Source organism: Phalacrocorax aristotelis, chromosome Z (genome assembly GCF_949628215.1).
Source record: "Phalacrocorax aristotelis chromosome Z, bGulAri2.1, whole genome shotgun sequence".
NCBI classification, from domain to species: Eukaryota; Metazoa; Chordata; class Aves; order Suliformes; family Phalacrocoracidae; genus Phalacrocorax; species Phalacrocorax aristotelis.
This window is the reverse complement of record NC_134311.1, coordinates 63,437,689-63,454,662: the sequence shown is the minus strand read 5'-3', so window position 1 is coordinate 63,454,662 and position 16,974 is coordinate 63,437,689. Positions and strand designations below refer to the sequence as shown.

Sequence of the window (16,974 nt, the reverse complement as noted above, 5' to 3'; positions counted from 1 at the left end):
CTACAGGGAATAGGAATTTTAGAGCTTCTGTGCTCTTTAGGTGTCAAGTATGTGATAGATGCCAAGCCTTTTTATTCCATATCTTTGGCAACAGCTCAGCTATGCTACAGTACCTTACATGTCTACAGCAAGCAAAAACAGTGATTTTATGTCAGGACAACTTGGGCTTCAGAAACCAGAAATTCGTTGTCCTAACAACTGTCTGTTCAATTGCCAGCTTTAAAATGGGGAAGATATCAATAAACAATTGCTAGATTCCCAGAAGGCATGGAAACTTTAGCTATAATGAATGAAAGTATGAACAGCTAGCAAGACCATGTAGGTATTTTAGTTTCAGAAAGTAAGCAGGTTTTAGTTTTCACCTTGAAAAGATTTTTATGGGATGAATCCTGTATTATTAGTGAAATAACTTTGATTTGGAGCCAGCTGAGTGCCCCAAAAAAATGGCTTGAAGGTACTTATGGTTTGTCTGGGGTTTTGGTTTTATTTTCCTCCAGATGAACAAGTCTAGGCATTTCTTTACTACAGTTACCTCATAACTGCTATTTGCTAGTTTTTAATACATTTTTTAGATTGTGTTCTATATGCACTAATGTGTAGTATTTTTATGGTTCTATACATGAGGTATGGAGGTTTCAAAAGATGAAATTATATACGTCCATACTATCTTATTTTAATAGTTCCAGATAATTCTTGAACAATTAAAAAACCTCTAAGTCTGAACCATAAAATTCATAATGGACATACGAGTAGCTAATAATAATAATAATTTAAAAAATCATAATCTTGAGCTATTTTGAAGCTTGCATATTTGGAGGTATTTGGTGATAACAAACCCAGAATTTTTGCATGTAGCAGATTATTTCAGAGGGGAAGAAGAAATTTTTTGGTGAATATTCTTATATTTTGTCCATAGGCATGTTTGTTAAGTACAAAAATAAAGGCTAATGTAGTAGCCTATTCCTATAACCAGGCAAGCTGAAACACTGAAACCCTGCCAAACTTTACTGCAGGTAAAAATCCCTTTTCATTAAATAAAGCACTTTACCAGTTCAAATAAGAAAAACTTTAAGCTATTTCCTTCTAAAACTGTGGTTTAAGCTTCAGCAGTCAGAAATGCCAGTCTGTCGGGAGGTGTTTTATGTACATGTTGCAACATTCTACTGACTGGTAGTGCTTCTTTTTCATATCACTGCTAGGCTCATATGAAAAATAAACATTACTTGGTCCTAATGAAAGCATTTATAATGGAATTGTTAAGATATTTTGACAGTTTCTTTTGGTAGTCTGGGTAGAAATGTCAGAAGTTGGAAAATTAGCATGCATGCTTGTTTGTTTCCCCTGCTGTTCTAATTGCAAATATAAATCAGATGCTTTAAACTTGCACCCTTGTTTAGTTTTCAGGGACTGATCTCCCAAAATTTATTTTCTGAAGTAAACTTAACGATGAGGCTTGCCTCATTTCACAGGACGATCTGTTGACAGCAGCAAGAGCTTTTAAGTTTGCCAAAAAACAAAATCCCATAAAGTTAGTAGCTACAGACATGTAAAGCCACAGCATTTTATTTGAACTTGTTTGCCTTTTAACTGAAGTCATGGGAGTACTGACGAAATGAGTTCAACGTGCCCAAAGTTTGGCTGCCATTTTTTGGACTTTAACCAGTTTACTGTTTGTTCCTGGAGAGGGGAGGGGGAGGGAGGGGAGGGGAGAGAGACCAAGGAGCTCCCACTGGCCTTTTAAGTGTGTAAGGAACAGGAGTAGTTTAGCATCCTTAGAGATGGATTTGATGTTTGATTTCACTCTTTACTAGGTTGAACTGACAGGTTAATTTTATATAATTACTGTTTAGTTTTTAGTGAGAAAGTTCACTTTGGTTATATCAGATGCTGCTGAGGGTAATTTTTCACAGAAATTCTTGTAAGGTTTTTCCCTATTTTATCCTTTGTTAAAGTCAGTTAGTATTTTGGGGCTGTTTGCACACTTCAATTTTTATTTTTGTTAGGTTTATTTTTGTTAGGTTTATTTGTTGAGGGCTCACAACCCAAACCTTAGTAGAGGAGAGAATCCTAGTACTGGCTATGTACAATGTTACTAGCGGGTTTTTTTTTGTGTGTGTGTGTGTTTTTTGGGTTTTTTTTTTTTTTTGTAAAGATTGGAGTCTCCTGAATCCTTTTGTCCTTAACGAAAATACCAAAGAATGTTACCAGTATTAAATGTTCCTCTCTTGATCTTGAACATCAGCAGAATTGACTCTCAAAAGCTGATATTCATAGCTTGAAACACAACAAGGAGATCAATTTTATGTAATAACTAATGGTTAGAGAGATAGGAGAGCTATATTCTAGTACCTGCTCTGCAGTCTCAAACCATCAATAGATTGTTGTGTGAAAGATAACCTCCTGCCTCTTCATTCATGCTAAGAAGAGCTGCTTGGGTCAGCATGGATGTTGGTGCCTGTTAATTACATACAGGCTTAAGCCCAAGTGAAAGCACTTACACTGCAGGACATAGTTGGCTGGCTAGGATTCTGGTCAACAGTAATGTAATGGTAATGTAAAATTTCATGATTTGTCAGTATTTCAGTCTGTGCCCTAATATTTTCTTTAAGGGAGAAAGAAGAGTGTATACATTTCCACAGTTGCTTTAGATGGTGCAAGTTGCAGCAGTCTTGACTTTGCAGCTGTGGTCAGAGGATGGGAGGGATTGTCCTGTCCCTCTGGCAACAGCAGTTGCATAGCCATGAGCTGAGCAGATTCAGGTAACTCATCCATGCAAAATCTAATTCAGCTAAGGGAAGCAGGATGATTGCAGCTGCAACGTGTATCAGCTTCACTTTTATACAATTGGACTCATAACATACTTCTCTGCAATTTTTTTCTTTTTTTTAACTCAAAAATAAAGCATTAAATTATAAAAAGCATAAGCAGTATTATTTTACAAGCCTTTTACATTAACCCTTTTTAACAAGTCCCATTTTGTTTTTCATAGGATATCGCTGCTTTAACTGGTGTTCCAGATGAGCACATCAAAACCAGAAAAGTTCACATTTTTGTTCCAGCACGTAATGCAATGCAAGCAGGAGTTAACAATACAAAGAAATGGAAGATGGAGTTTGATAACAGGGAGCGCTGGGAGAACCCTTTAATGGGCTGGGCATCTACGTGAGTAGTTACTGAATTTGGATATACTTTTGTTCTGTATTTGGCTCTTACTAGTCACGTAAATCTGAAGTTTGAAATGTCCTTTCTACCTAGAAATCTACTTGTGTTTTAACAGTGCTTACAGTAAGTGGTTGGGTTTGTTAGTCGTATGATTTAATGTTCTGTTATGTTTAAAGGCAGACTTTAAGCTCACAACATCATCTGGAAGAGTTTGAAAAAAGTGTTAACAACCAGAAATTTCAGCAATTACATTTGTAATGATGTTACTGTATGGCAGCATCAGGGAAAGAATGTAATTAGATACCTGAAGCAGTACATCCTTTTCAGCTTCCAGTTATGTCTTTTAAATTTGGTTAAGCACAAAATAACAATGCTTAGCTTCTAGGTTTTTTTTTACAAGGTTTTATAAATATTCTGAAGGTCTGAAATGAAGAGCCATAACTAATTTGAAGAAAGAAACAAACCTATTTAAAATATTACACTGTTTGTTTCAATGTTGCTAATAGTAGTAGTAAAAACTACTAAATATGCCAAAATCCAGAAAAGTACTAATCTTAGCTAAATGTGCTATAATTTGGACATATAACTTGGATGCAGCTAATTTTTAATGCTCTTTTCTCCTATATAAATTACTACCTACGTTGTACAGTGTGGTTAGAATTCCTGTAAACTGTGAGGGCTCTGCCAGCAATCCTCCTGACAATACTATAATTTTGATTTGAAGCTGTCTTGTTTGCGGTATTATTCAGAAAAGTTAATTATACTACATAAACAAAAATCAACCACTAGAGATTGTTTTTCAAACTTCAAAAAGGACACAGTGTGTATTGAAAATGTCTGGCTGCAATCATATTAGCACTTACGATCCAAGAACACAAAACTTTACAGAAAAAAAACCTTAAAACCTTAAATATGAAATAATTTGAGGACCCATTTTTTGAGAATTATTAACATTCTAAATCCAGTCACAGATATTTTTTTTCTATTTGTTTATAAAATAAATGTATCCAGAAATATTAGTTCAAAATAATACTGAAATCAAGTCTTCCTGTTCTATTGGTTTCCTGTAAAAAACTGAGGTGGCTCACAACCTGTAACGTCTTGGTTGTATTGGTGTTGCAAAGCATTAGGGAAGCGAAGCTCAACTATCATTAGATGAGAAGAAGTACCGAATATGAATTAAAATATTAATTGCATTAAAATAGTCTGTTAAATACCTGTTTTAAAACTTTAAGCCTGTATATAACAATGACCTCCTCTTAAGCACGCCCTGGGGTTTTTCACCATCTCATTTTAAGCATATTTAAATTGCTGTTTTAGAGGGTAAGATTTCAATGATTTAATACATATATGTCGTGAATGACTCAACTACTGCAAGTAGCTACTACATTTAGCAAGTAATGAGCAGCTTGTTTCATGGGGCCTAAATTAATTAAGGGATAGACTGATGATCAGCAATACACCTTTTCCTCCTGTCTTGTGCTTATGTGCCCCCCAAGTGTGTAGCCAGTAAAGTATGGTCTGTCTATACCTCCTCACAGATTACAACACTGTAGCAGGTGCTAGCAACACTTGCTTTAGTTCAGGTTGAATTTAAGTTTTCTTCTAATCCTGCTTTGCTTCTCAGCTGACTTTAAGATCGCAGACAAATAATATTTTCTGGGTGGGATTTTGCATGATCTCAGCCAAAACAGTGGCTTTTAACGTAACAGTTAACCATTTGTGCTAAATAAGCCACCTAAAAAAATGACCCATGATATTAAGGGCTTACCTGTATGTTGAATTGTCCTGAAGTGAGCATATTGTGGGAATTTAAAAAGGAATGGCTGTTTTGAATGAATCCATCTCTGCGTGCATTTTTATGTGGGAGTAGGAAAAGGAATATTTCCTGTGTACGCAAGCTCTGGGTAGGCCACAAGCAAGTGCTGTGTTGAGAATTGACACTGCTAGGTTAAGGGTTTTGTGAACTAGTTTGTATCTTTTCATTTTTAGGGAATCATCACAAAAACTATTAGTGGACATTCTGGTAATTTCAAATTACTGTTCAACACCCAGAAATACCTAAGAAGGGTTTCTTCTCTTCAGATCTAATTTCTGCAAAGAACAGTTCTTAGAAGTTTTCCCATTCACTTTTGAATAACGTAATGAGATTAGTGGATTAGAGCTCTTTAGGGTCTAGGGATTAGAGCACTTTTCCTCTGAACTCAGTATACTTATTTACCTGTAGGTCTTTGTTGTATTTCTATTATTTTACAATCTCATTTGCTTTTTTGTTTCATTTGTTGTTTCCTGGATATAGTTTGTTTTTTTTTTCCAGTGAAAATTACCCAGTTGCAGATCTGAACAAAATGGATCTGTGGCATTTTTTTTTTAATTTGGAGGTTTCATTACAGGCATGCCTGTCGATAGTTCTTGAGTACATCTTTTAATATAAAGCTGTAAAGAAAGAAACATGGGAAATGCATTGTTTCCATTGTACAAGATCTCCTAAGAGAACAAAATGTGGAATGCCAGTTGGTAGCCACTGCTAAGACAGTTTAGGGCAGGCACAGGAAATCCTGCAGCACTGCTATTGCTGACGCTATCAGGACATCATGCTGGCTGTCCTGAGCTCCAGTTCACTCACAGATTATCACAAAGTTGGAACACATGGATAGCTCATTTATGGAAAGAAATCAAAAAGCTGTATTTAGATTGGATGAAGGATGATCCCCCATGAGAATGAAACAAATAATTTCTGCACAATCCTCATTTCCAAGCTGCTTCTGTCCTGGAAGGTTTTCGCCAAACTTGCAGTACTGAACAGGCACTGGTCCCTCACTACACTTCAGACTTAAACTTCTTTGTTTCCACTTTGCAGTGTTGAGAAGATTTTTCCAACCCAGTCATGGAAGAGAAAAACAAGAAGCAAAAGTTGTCACAACTTTTTGTGGCATATTTGGGTCACTTAATTCTCCACTGATCACATCATGGATTAATTCTTAGTTCTGAATTCTCCTTACTGCCTTTATAAGAGAAATCTTTAGATGTCTTTAAGAGAGCATGTCTTAGTGTTTTGTGAAAATGTAATTTCTGCCTTTATCCTGTGTTGTTTGGTTTTGGTGTTTTTTTTTTTTATTGCGGAATATATTGGATATATAGTGAACTCCATTTTTCCATGTCTACATCAGATAAAATTACATTGTTGTCTTGCTGGAAGCTAGATTCCCCTCTTCCCCTCCCCCTCTGCCAGTCACAGGCTTTGTCCTTTATTGTAGAGAGTTCAGTGTATCTTTGGTTGCTTTTTCTCTTCTTTTACCCTTCTAGCTTCAAAGAGAGAACAGTTGAGAGGCAGCTCCTTCAATAGTTTGTTGCAATTTGGTCTTGTCTTCCCAGTTGTCTCCCAGGCTTATGTGCAGTGTTGTCTCAGGGAAGTATTATCTCATCATTGTGCTGCTGCAACTGGTATCTTATTTCTCTAAAAGTTTTGTAGATTAATTTTTAGAACGCTATTTTTTTTCATTCTTTGCTCTTAAATTGAGCTTGCATAGCAACAAATAAGGCAGTTTGGGTTTTTTAACTGTGATTTTTATTTTGTTTCAGAAAGCTTTTTGCTGTTTGATTCTTTTCAGAAATACAGTTCAGGAATGGCTGATGATCTAAAACTAACCAGTGTGTATTTAGGTAGCTAGCAGTTTGCGTTTCTGAGCTTCATTTTCAGTGGTGGCCTGCAATCTGTTTGCTGTACTGGAATAATTTGTGGAGGTCATGTGACATCAGCGAGAGCTGAACCCTTGAGGTTTTTTTCTGTACTTTTCAGTCTCTGATTAATTCCTGCTCTGTTCACTTTGATATTCTGCTCTTTTCTGTGTAAGATTATTCTTCTCCAGCTGCTCTACAGACTGCTGGTCTCCTTGAAATGTTCAAAATTACCTTAAGCCTGCTGATCTTCCAAAAAGAGAGGGACTACACAGCTTTAAAAATGAAAAAGACTGTTGCAGAGCACTTATTGTGACCTCAGCAGGTGGTTAGACATGTTTGTGTAATAAAAAACTTAAACCACAAATTTCTGCAAGGAGTTGAGAGGGAAGTTTAAAAGACTGAAAGAGTGAAACAATACCCTGCAGAAAGTAAGTGCTATTCCTGGAAATAATTAAAAATAAAGGGGTTTTGAATGGCTTGTGAGGTGGTGTACAAAACATTGTGTAATGCAGCATTTGAGTAGCTTTTAAGACACAGGTGTAATTATTTTACGTTTCAAATGTGCTTAAAATTTGTCATCTGATTTCTTGCAGAGCTGATCCTTTGTCCAACATGGTCCTTACTTTCTCTACTAAAGAAGATGCCGTTGCCTTTGCTGAAAAAAATGGTATGTATTGTACATATTGCGTATGAGGGATTCAGCTTTCTGTAGGCAATCTTGATCTCAAAGTATTAACAACAGAAAAAGTACAGGAGAAAGAACCTTCCCTCTGTTCTGCAAAATGGGTAGACCATTAGAGCCCTACCTGAGGAGGAGGAGGAAAACAGGAATATTTCTGAGGGTGCTGAAGGAATTGAATGTAGGCTTTCCACTTTCTGGAAAAGTGTTCCAGCCTCTTAGTATTACTGTTGCAACGCTTTTGGAAGTATCTGTGTTTTGAATGAGAACTAAGCCTTGCTCAGGTCTTGGAGGAAAATTAATATTAATACTCTATTTAAGAGTCTCCCAGGCTGGGAGTCGCAGCTACGTGGCTGTGGGATTTTTGCTTGAAGGCTTGACACGAGCACCTGAATTCTAGTTAGGGAAAGACTGTCAGAGCCCTTGTGAATGTTTGATAATCAGAAAAACCAAATTAAGTGACTACCAGGTAAGCATGTTGAACTTCAGTTTTGGCCATGTCGCAGGATGGATTTATTGTAGAATCATAGACTATCTCAAGTTGGAAGGGACCCATAAGGATCATCAAGTCCAATTCCCTGCTCCTTGCACATCTACCTAAAACTAAACCACATGACTTAAGAGTATTAACCAGACAATTCTTGAACTCTGGCAGGCTTGGTGCCATGACCACTTTCTTGGGGAGCCTGTTCTAGTGACCAACCACCCTCAGCGACAGAACCTTTTCCTAATATCCATTCGGAACTTTTCCTGACACAGCTTCATTCTATTTCCTTGTGTCCTGTCACTGGTCACGAGAGACAGGAGATCAGCACGTCGCCCTCCGCTGTCCCCCATGAGGAAGTTGTAAATGAAGGGTGTTATACCTAACTCTTCAGCAAGTACAATACTAAAGTCTAAACACTGACACTTGATGAATGTTCATATTTGAGAAAAAGACAGTAGAAAACCCAGTATCATTACTTAATGTATTTAATGCTAGTGATGTATCAGAAGGACTGTATTAGTAAACTTATTCGGTTATTTAGGATTGTATTTTCTCACAGAATTATGGTACTGTAAGCAGTATCCATAATCTCAGCCTTCTGAATATTCAGCAGTCCTTTTATGGGTTGATATCATTTTTTCACTTCATTTTTTGTTTGGTTGTGGCTTTTTTTTTAAATCAGTTTTATTTTCCTTAAAGAGCTAGGCTTGACGCTTAGCGCTCATGGATGTGTGGAAGATTAACTGCACTGAGCTGAAGCCAGGAATAATGCACATGAAGTGTAAGCTTGTTTAGAAGTCTTCCCTGTGGTCTACAGCTTTCAGCTGTATTTAGACTGTGGTAGACAGATAAAGTTTCTCGGTCAAACCAAATTGTACAAAGTTGTTAAATGCTTATGTTGTACACCCAAAAAACAGGGTAAGTCCATTAAGTTATACAATTAAGAAGCTAAACCACTTAACAGGCCATTTATTTACACATTTTAATGGTAAAGGCTAGTATTTAATCCTCCATTCCTCTTTGAATGGATCTTTCACTTAATAGTCTTAATTTTATTGAAAAATAAATTGTGTTCACTAAGGAATTAATAGGATCATCATGTTTGTATTGAATATACTAATTACTATGCAGTTTTGACTCTTTTTGGTAATGTTTTGTGAACAAATATGAAATTTGGGAGAATTAGGTGTCACTTTACTTATGCTTCTGTTTTGTTCATGCTATTTCTATTTCCTGGAAACCCAAACTGTAAGAGAGGAAAACTGAATCCCGGCCTATATATCACTACATTGATATGCTACTTACATCATCTCATTGGACATGTTATATTTTGTCCTTTCAAAATGCAGATTCAAGTCAAATACTTGTTTTGTTCAGATTATGCCTTCACTGAAGTAGCAAAACTACAAAGAAATTCTACCAACTAAGCTAAGGCTATGACTTAGTATTATTAGTTCAATATTCATTTAGCTTTCACCCTTAATTTTACCATAATTGAGATATAGCAACCATTTCTGTAGATACTGGTTTTCCTAAATTATTATGCCATTTTTATTTAAGGTGGCTTCATTTCATGTGTATGATATGTACATAATATTCTCCATAGTAATAGCTTCAGTATAAGATGTAGCTGGAAATATAAATTATACAATATTTAGTTCCACTTCTAGAAAGAAATTAGAAGCTTAGGCACATATTTACAACAGAACTTAGCTTCTAAACTGAGGTGTTACTGAAACATGTCTGAGTCTAGGAACCCAATTATTTACCTTTCTATCCTTCCTGTGTGAACTACCCAAGTTTTCCTTTACAAAATTCCTTAAGAACCTCAAGTTTAATTTCTGCAGATCCTAGATATCACAGGTATTTTGATAGAATTGGGAAACCAAAGGGTTCTTTCTCACCTAAGAACTTCATGAACCTCAGGCAAGCTGTCTTTCTGCGTGCCCCATCTGATATGTTTGCTGATGTAGGAATAACAGCACTGAATACAGTAACAGGAGAGATCTCTGTCCAAAATATGACAGCTGAGTGTGGTCTGAAGTTGAGGCAAGAAGAAAACACTTGTAACTGGCTGAAATTAAAAGCTTAGCCTGGCAACATAAATTCCTTTTTGTCCTGTCCAGCATCACTAAGGCAGTTGCTTAAGTACATACAGCTTTAGTAACAAGGATGGAGAGTTTTTCTATTCCACAATAACCTTTAGTCAGTTGATGAGGGTGTTCTTCCAGAGATGATGAAATTTGCTTTCTATCCACTTGGCTTGTATGGCAGGGTTCAGGGCAAGAATGACCTGCTCCACCAGTGTGGTATTTCTATAAAAGTGACCTCTGCTCCCTGTCATGAACAATGGAAGGTGCCTTGAACTCAAGGAGACTGTTCCAGAGTGTGAAACCTTATCACATATGGTGGCCTCTTGCGATACCAAGTTAGATGTAACTAACTTCGTGGATTTTGGATAGCTATGGCAGCACAAGCCATAGTGCTGGCAGTTGCAAATCTGTTTTGGAGGCAGTCAGCTCCTCTCTATCTAGTGTATAAAAAGATGAAGCAATAACTTGGGGCTGTAGATTCCATTCCAGCAGCCAAGTGCCTCAAAGTTAGGTGTTATAAGGCTGAATGTTGCAATACCAAAGTCCATCTCTGGATCTAGTTCTGGCTGTTTACTCAAGCTAATATTTTTAATCAGAACAGGAGGAAAAAGCCAGTGCTCTCACAGATGGAAAGAATATGTTTTTAAAACCTCAATCCCACTATTTCTTACAGAGAATAGTTACCTTGGAAGTTAACATTGTGAATACACACAACTGAGACACAGTGATGTGACAACTTGTGTATCTTACATCTACATATCAAAACATGTTTTTTATCTTGAGTGTTTTCTGTTAACACCTTAAATGTAAAAATTCAGATATATGTTAAATCTTTTAGGACTTATGAAATTTTTGTGTTAAGACTAAGGAAGAAAAATATCATCTTAATAGTGTCAGTTAAAACTGCATACTTAACCACTTCTAGCTTCAACTCAAGTATCTCAACTTTAAGTGAAATGTTGCAGCTAGAGAGACCAAACTTTGGAATACTGAGTGCTGCCCTGGCAACTTTCCAGGCACCTGGAGGCTGCAACCAATTTGCATTTTGATTTACATAAACACTAATGTCTCCACCTCCTCTTTTCTGACATTTTTTAGCATTTCTCTGGCTTAACTATCGCATAATTTACTTGTCTTCTAACACTTCATTCCCTTTTCTTTTACTCCTAATTTTTTATGTTCTTATTAAAATGTTAAGTATTTAACTCCTTTCTAATGCTGAAGTTTTTTCTTTGCCATTCTTTGGTCCTTCCACCATTCTTCTTTCACCAGCTTTCCAAGGACTCTATTCTCTGCCCAACCTTTGGGATTGATCTTCTGTATGCTATTTTCTTCCACATTTCCTTATCTTTATTTGCATTTCCTGTCACAGCATACACAGAGCCTTAGTGCTTCTGTAATGCTCTAGAGTTGTGGAGCCGTGAACTTGCAGGACAGTCAGTGTTCCGTGTTGAGCTTTTCACTGATGACTGTCAAGTTTTTTGCAGGAGTAGAGAAAATGGAGGTATATAGTACGGTGAAGTCTTACCAACTGAGAGAACGGGCGTATATCATGGCTATGGCATTTCAGTATTCTCTGCTGCCAGCTACAAAGGGATAAACTAGCAGATGCCTATGTGGAGAAAAAGATATTAAAGTTAAAAGGTTTAAGTCGAATTTGCTCTATATTGTATGCTGAGAATATTTCTTTGTTTCTTGTCTCCCCCCACCCACTTCCCCTGTAACCTCCAGGCTGGAGCTATGATGTTGAAGAGAAGAAGATTCCAAAACCTAAATCCAAGTCTTATGGTGCAAACTTTTCTTGGAACAAAAGAACAAGGGTGTCTACAAAATAGGTTGGCATTGGCTGTCTGACTGAATAAAGTCAGCTGTGCTATATTTATAGTCCATGTATAATACATCTCTTAATCTCCTAATAAATTTGACCTTTAAACTGCAGATGCATCTTGTGATGTCTATTTAAAATGTTTTTGATGTCTCCAATTGAACCTGTTACAAACTTCCCTATAAATAGAGGAGATTTGGAGTGTTCATGCTTCTAAAAAATTGCTGTACTAGGGGATCCGTAAAAAGGAATGTTTGAAATCAGCTGCAACTTTAAAGATTATGGTTTGTCTTTGATGGTAATTTCATATTCACTATCTTGTTTAAACTTAACAGCCTTGCATATTCAAATTCTCTCAATAAAAGCTGGGGTTTTTTTGGTCTTCCTATACAAGAGAATTTTGTCAACTGAAGAGCAAAGAATGCTATATAAAACTTAAACGTTTGATGATAACTCAGACTATTCTATATAAATATGTATTTCATAACCTCCTTCCCACCCAAATTAATATTGCTTTATTCCAGAAGCATTCATGACTGGAATAGAAAGCACTGGTTTATGTGTTGGATATGGGGGAGGTTTAGTACAAAAGATTGAGATTGCAATCGTTTGTCTTTGATGTTCTTCAAAAGTGAAACTAAGCCAGTTAAATATTCACAAATTAAGTCAGAAGTGTTGGGTGCCTCATGTTGGGTGCCTCACACAGCAGCAGCATATACTAATTATATAACTATAGTTCTATTTCTTTATTGCTAGTTACGTGTTTGTCTTCCTTGAGGTTTCCTGTTACCTAACAAGAGATGTGGTGATAGCATCTCAGCCTTAACATCGAACATAGAGGCTAAACTCAGTTTTTCTTAGGTGACATTAAATCATTAATTTTAATAATGCACAATATTGTGTTTGGAATCCTTGGTTACATATCTATGGCTTTTGATTTGTTCACTTTGACTTTTACTTTACAAATCAAGATACCAACTCATGATCAGTGAAATCTATTACAAACTGGGGGAGGGTACACCTTTTTCATACGCAACTGAGAGTTTTATCCCAACTGTCACAAAAGAAACAGTTGAGACAGCTCTCTCCACGTAGATCTAAAGAATGGTGTACGTGCATTGCACTGAATTCTAGCTAAAAGAAGGTATAAAACTACCTTGTGTTCCCCAGATTTTATTATATTCTTGTTTCAGTTTTAACCAGCTGCCCTATACGCTGGCTCACATTTGTTTAAAGCATTGTTTTTGACCCAGTTTCAGTGTAATCAACCAGTTGGCTTATGTCGCTATTTCCCTGTCACAGACAAGAACTGTTATTCCGATTCATCTTCCTATTGAATTTTGAATGCTGCGTTGTGCAGTGGAGCCTAAAGTCCTCCAGGAACGCCGAAGTGCACCAAACTGGAATCTTAACAGTCCAGAATCTACTGTATCTCTTTGTACTCCAGCTAAGCTTAATACGCTGATCTTACTAGGGAGATAGTAATAAGCCATTCGGTTTTTTTTTTTCTTCTATCTTTTACAAGTGAAGAGCAGCAAGGTGTTTATTTAATAGTCTTCATGCTTTGTAAGATTGTCATCATTAAAATCAAAAAGGGCCTGGATATCTAATGCAGCAGATTCACAGCTTGGTTTTTTAAATTATGTAGTCCAGGGAAATGACTGATAAATGTTAGAAACCTAACACTATCTTTGGACACCTAATGTATGACTTTGCTGTATGTTAACGTATACTTCTTGTAACTAGAATCAGTTTCACATCGAGCAGTTTCTTTTCTTGTGTGTCTCCTGCTAAGATAATGGAAATATTCAAAGGAGAATTCATTAAGTCCCCATACCTTCCTGGAAGAAAGCTTTTTCTTTTCTAACTTCTTTAAATGCATATGTTCATTATGATTCTGTACTGTGCACCCCACCTTGACGTTTTAAAGTTTTGTTTGAGCCCGGACCTTCTTTTCCTCCAGTCACTTTCCTAGGACCTTGATTTTTTTTCCTCTGTTGGATGGCTTCTTAAGAATGAGCAAGCTGACATTGGAGGAGTTGATTATCTATACAGTCTTCAAACCCCAGAAGTGAAATTGAGTACAAGAGTTTGCAGTAGATCAGTGCCAACAAGAACACAATTTAGAGATCAAAAAATGTACTAGATACTAAACTTTATTACCCTTTTAACTTACCAAAATACTACAACAGTAGGCTGGAGATGAAACCAGTACAAGATGATCTGACCATTTAAGTAAGTACATTCAGAAATTAATGTTTCATTGGTGAACTCCAGCTTCTATCTACTCTGCAGTGTGTTATGACAGGTAGAATTGTTCCTAAATCTAGAACATGTCAAAACAAAAGGCACAACAGGTAAACTGCCATAATCAGGATTTTTTAGTATCCTCAACCATTGATCTCAAAATGGAAATCTGAAGAGATTCTAAGGACTCAAGGCTACTACAAATGCTGAATGAGATTCATCTTGATGGTGGATGTAGCTGTGCTGCATCCAACTGATCAAAGCTTTTCATGGCAGTAATATTTCAAACCTCTGGAAGTATCAAAATCATTAATGGGGAAAGAAGTTTAAAGCTCCCAAACAAAGAGAACATGTTCTTTACCCCGTGGGATATGCATGCGTCTGAGGTAGCTTACCACCTTACATGGAGTATTAAAGAATTGTGAGACAATTGCATGCCAGCATTGCAAGGGAGCCTTACATAGATGTTACATTTATATTTCTGCATTGAGCTATGTCTATTTGAGAGGTTTTCTTTACAGTTCTGTAGCTTCCATTGTTGTGGAAAGTCATATGCAAAAAATTAACAGGTTGATCCAAAGTAATTTACACTTGGACTCGTGTAGATATATTGTATGAAGTTCTGGAGGCAGAATTCTGCTACTGGACAAAGCCCTCTCCCAGTTCTAGCAAACTAGTCCATAGTATCACCAGTTTTCTGAAGAAGACTTATCTGTCGTTGCTGTCTCACCCAGCTACATGTCACAGTGAGATTTGGATTATTCCTGTCAAGTCTGGGTGAAAGTTCTTTTAAGAAAAATAAGCAACATCATCATCTTTTTCCTCCTGTGTGCTATTAGTTTTAGTCCCATCAGGTCTACAAGGTTTGTGGCACATATCTTTTTTATTTTTTTAAATGTCTCTTGACCGCATGAAAACGTTCATTCATGAGTTTTGAAAGGTTGGCCACCCCAGTACTATAACTTCTGTTTAAAACCACAAATGTGTTGGTGAATTTTTAACTTTACTAATAATGCCCCCCCCCCTCCTTTTTTTCTTTTATTTGCCCCACATTTGCATTTCTCCCTTCCTGCCCCTTTTTCTCCAAGTTTCTTGCAATGAATTCTGTTCTGTTAAATGTATGCCTGTTTACATCAGTTCAGTGATGAGTCACAGGAAAACCAAAAACTGAAGCCAACCCTGTTTAGCTGTCTTCCAAATGCTCAGAATGGCCCTGATCTTTATGGCATTTCTTTTACCTAAGCCAAATTGAAATGCTGGAAGTAAATGCTCCATGTTTATTGTTGATTACAGATAACAGTATCTACTCTGCAGTATAGGACTTCCTTCAAAATGTGGGTGCATACCAGCAAATACTTCTATATTTTTTGCACAGTTCTGTTGTGAAAAAATTACATTTTCAGGATACCAAGTTATTCTGAAGATTGGCAGCATTCATAATTCCAGTTAACAATTTTTTTGTTATAACAAAGACCCGGCAACTCTCAAAATCATGATGTAGTGGAACCTAAAGACTGTCAGGAAACCAAAAGCACAGTTTCAGATTTCTAGCAGTGTATTCCTTAGCTGTGCAGGTTGATGGATAATTTAAAACAAATCAGACTATTAAATTATACTATGAAATGGAAAATTTAATTACCCTTACTGCAAAGTTTTGTCATGTGGTAGAAAAGGAGAAGCTAATTTGGACTAATTTTAGCTTTTGCCTGTAATTTCACACCAGGAAGTTGTGTAGTTTGGTTTTGCCAGAGATAAGTTATCTGACCTTGGTTACTGGGCACACCAACATATTTTGTTACTCCAAAAAGAAAAAAAGTGAAGACGACGAAATCTGAAATAACCTAAAAAATAAAAGTCATTTTAGACAGTTGTATAGTAAGTTATGGTATGGCTGGTAAGGCAGCTTGCTTTGATAAGTGTTCTTATTCCTACATTCTGAGAGGGATTTATTTTTAATTGGTACTTGATTAATGCTGGAGTAAAACTCCAACATCACAAGATTGCTGAAATAAGTGTGCCTACAGCAACTTAATAGAACAAAAAAACCAAAAACAGACTATTTTGAAATAGTATTAAACTATAGATTTCAGTTGGATTTAAACTATTGATTCTTCATATCCACGTTCATCATGAGGGAGGGTAGAAAGGTCCCTGTCTTGAAGCCTTCCTGCACAGAAAGTGTGAATGAAAACCTTTTTGGGCAAGTTGATTAGAATAAATACAAAGGTCAGGCAGTAGTCCTGTGAAAGCCCTGAAGGAAATCCAAGTTTGAAACTGTGTAACTATTATCTGTGGCTTAAACATTTTGCTTAAAACTTTCTCTACCTGACTAACAGCTGACAGGTCTTGGTTTTTGGTTTATTGGGAGTTTTGGGTGTGTCGTGTCCTGTGTCATGCCCCCCTCCCCCCCCCCCCCCCCCCCCCCCCCAAAAAAAAAAAAAAGCGCCTATAAATAGTGCTGTGAATAGATAGAATATAAAAATGATGCATCAATTTGGCTATTTTAGATGTAATTCACTTTCATGTTCTTCAGAGGAGTTGGTGAATGTGGGAACAAGATGATTCAAGTAGTCCGTTTGGATTTACAGAGGCCTTTCAAAAAGGTCTCTTACTAAGTTAGAGAGGCAACAGCATACTTAAGGATGTAAGTATCTTTTGTTTGAGGAGCAGATCTGTAGGGTGGAATTAGCTCTTCTGTCTACAGGACAGAATGGCCTCTAAAATCACAAGTGGTGCAGAGAATAGTGTATAATTATTCATTCTTTTTCATACAGAGGCAGATCAACAAACTTGTGAGGAT

The 16,974-nt window shown here is 36.7% G+C and overlaps 1 protein-coding gene across 1 annotated transcript in view; it reads left to right on the top strand.

Annotated features, from left to right (window-relative positions):
* The window catches only part of NDUFS4 (NADH:ubiquinone oxidoreductase subunit S4), a 49,591-nt gene extending 37,551 nt beyond the window's left edge, over positions 1-12,040 (top strand). Inside the window, exons 3-5 of the mRNA XM_075078307.1 lie at positions 2,990-3,162; positions 7,437-7,510; positions 11,834-12,040. Coding sequence (XP_074934408.1) covers positions 2,990-3,162; positions 7,437-7,510; positions 11,834-11,937 — 351 coding nt within the window. The 3' untranslated portion in view covers positions 11,938-12,040. The remainder of the gene's footprint in view (positions 1-2,989; positions 3,163-7,436; positions 7,511-11,833) is intronic.
* The last annotated feature ends 4,934 nt before the right edge of the window (positions 12,041-16,974 follow it).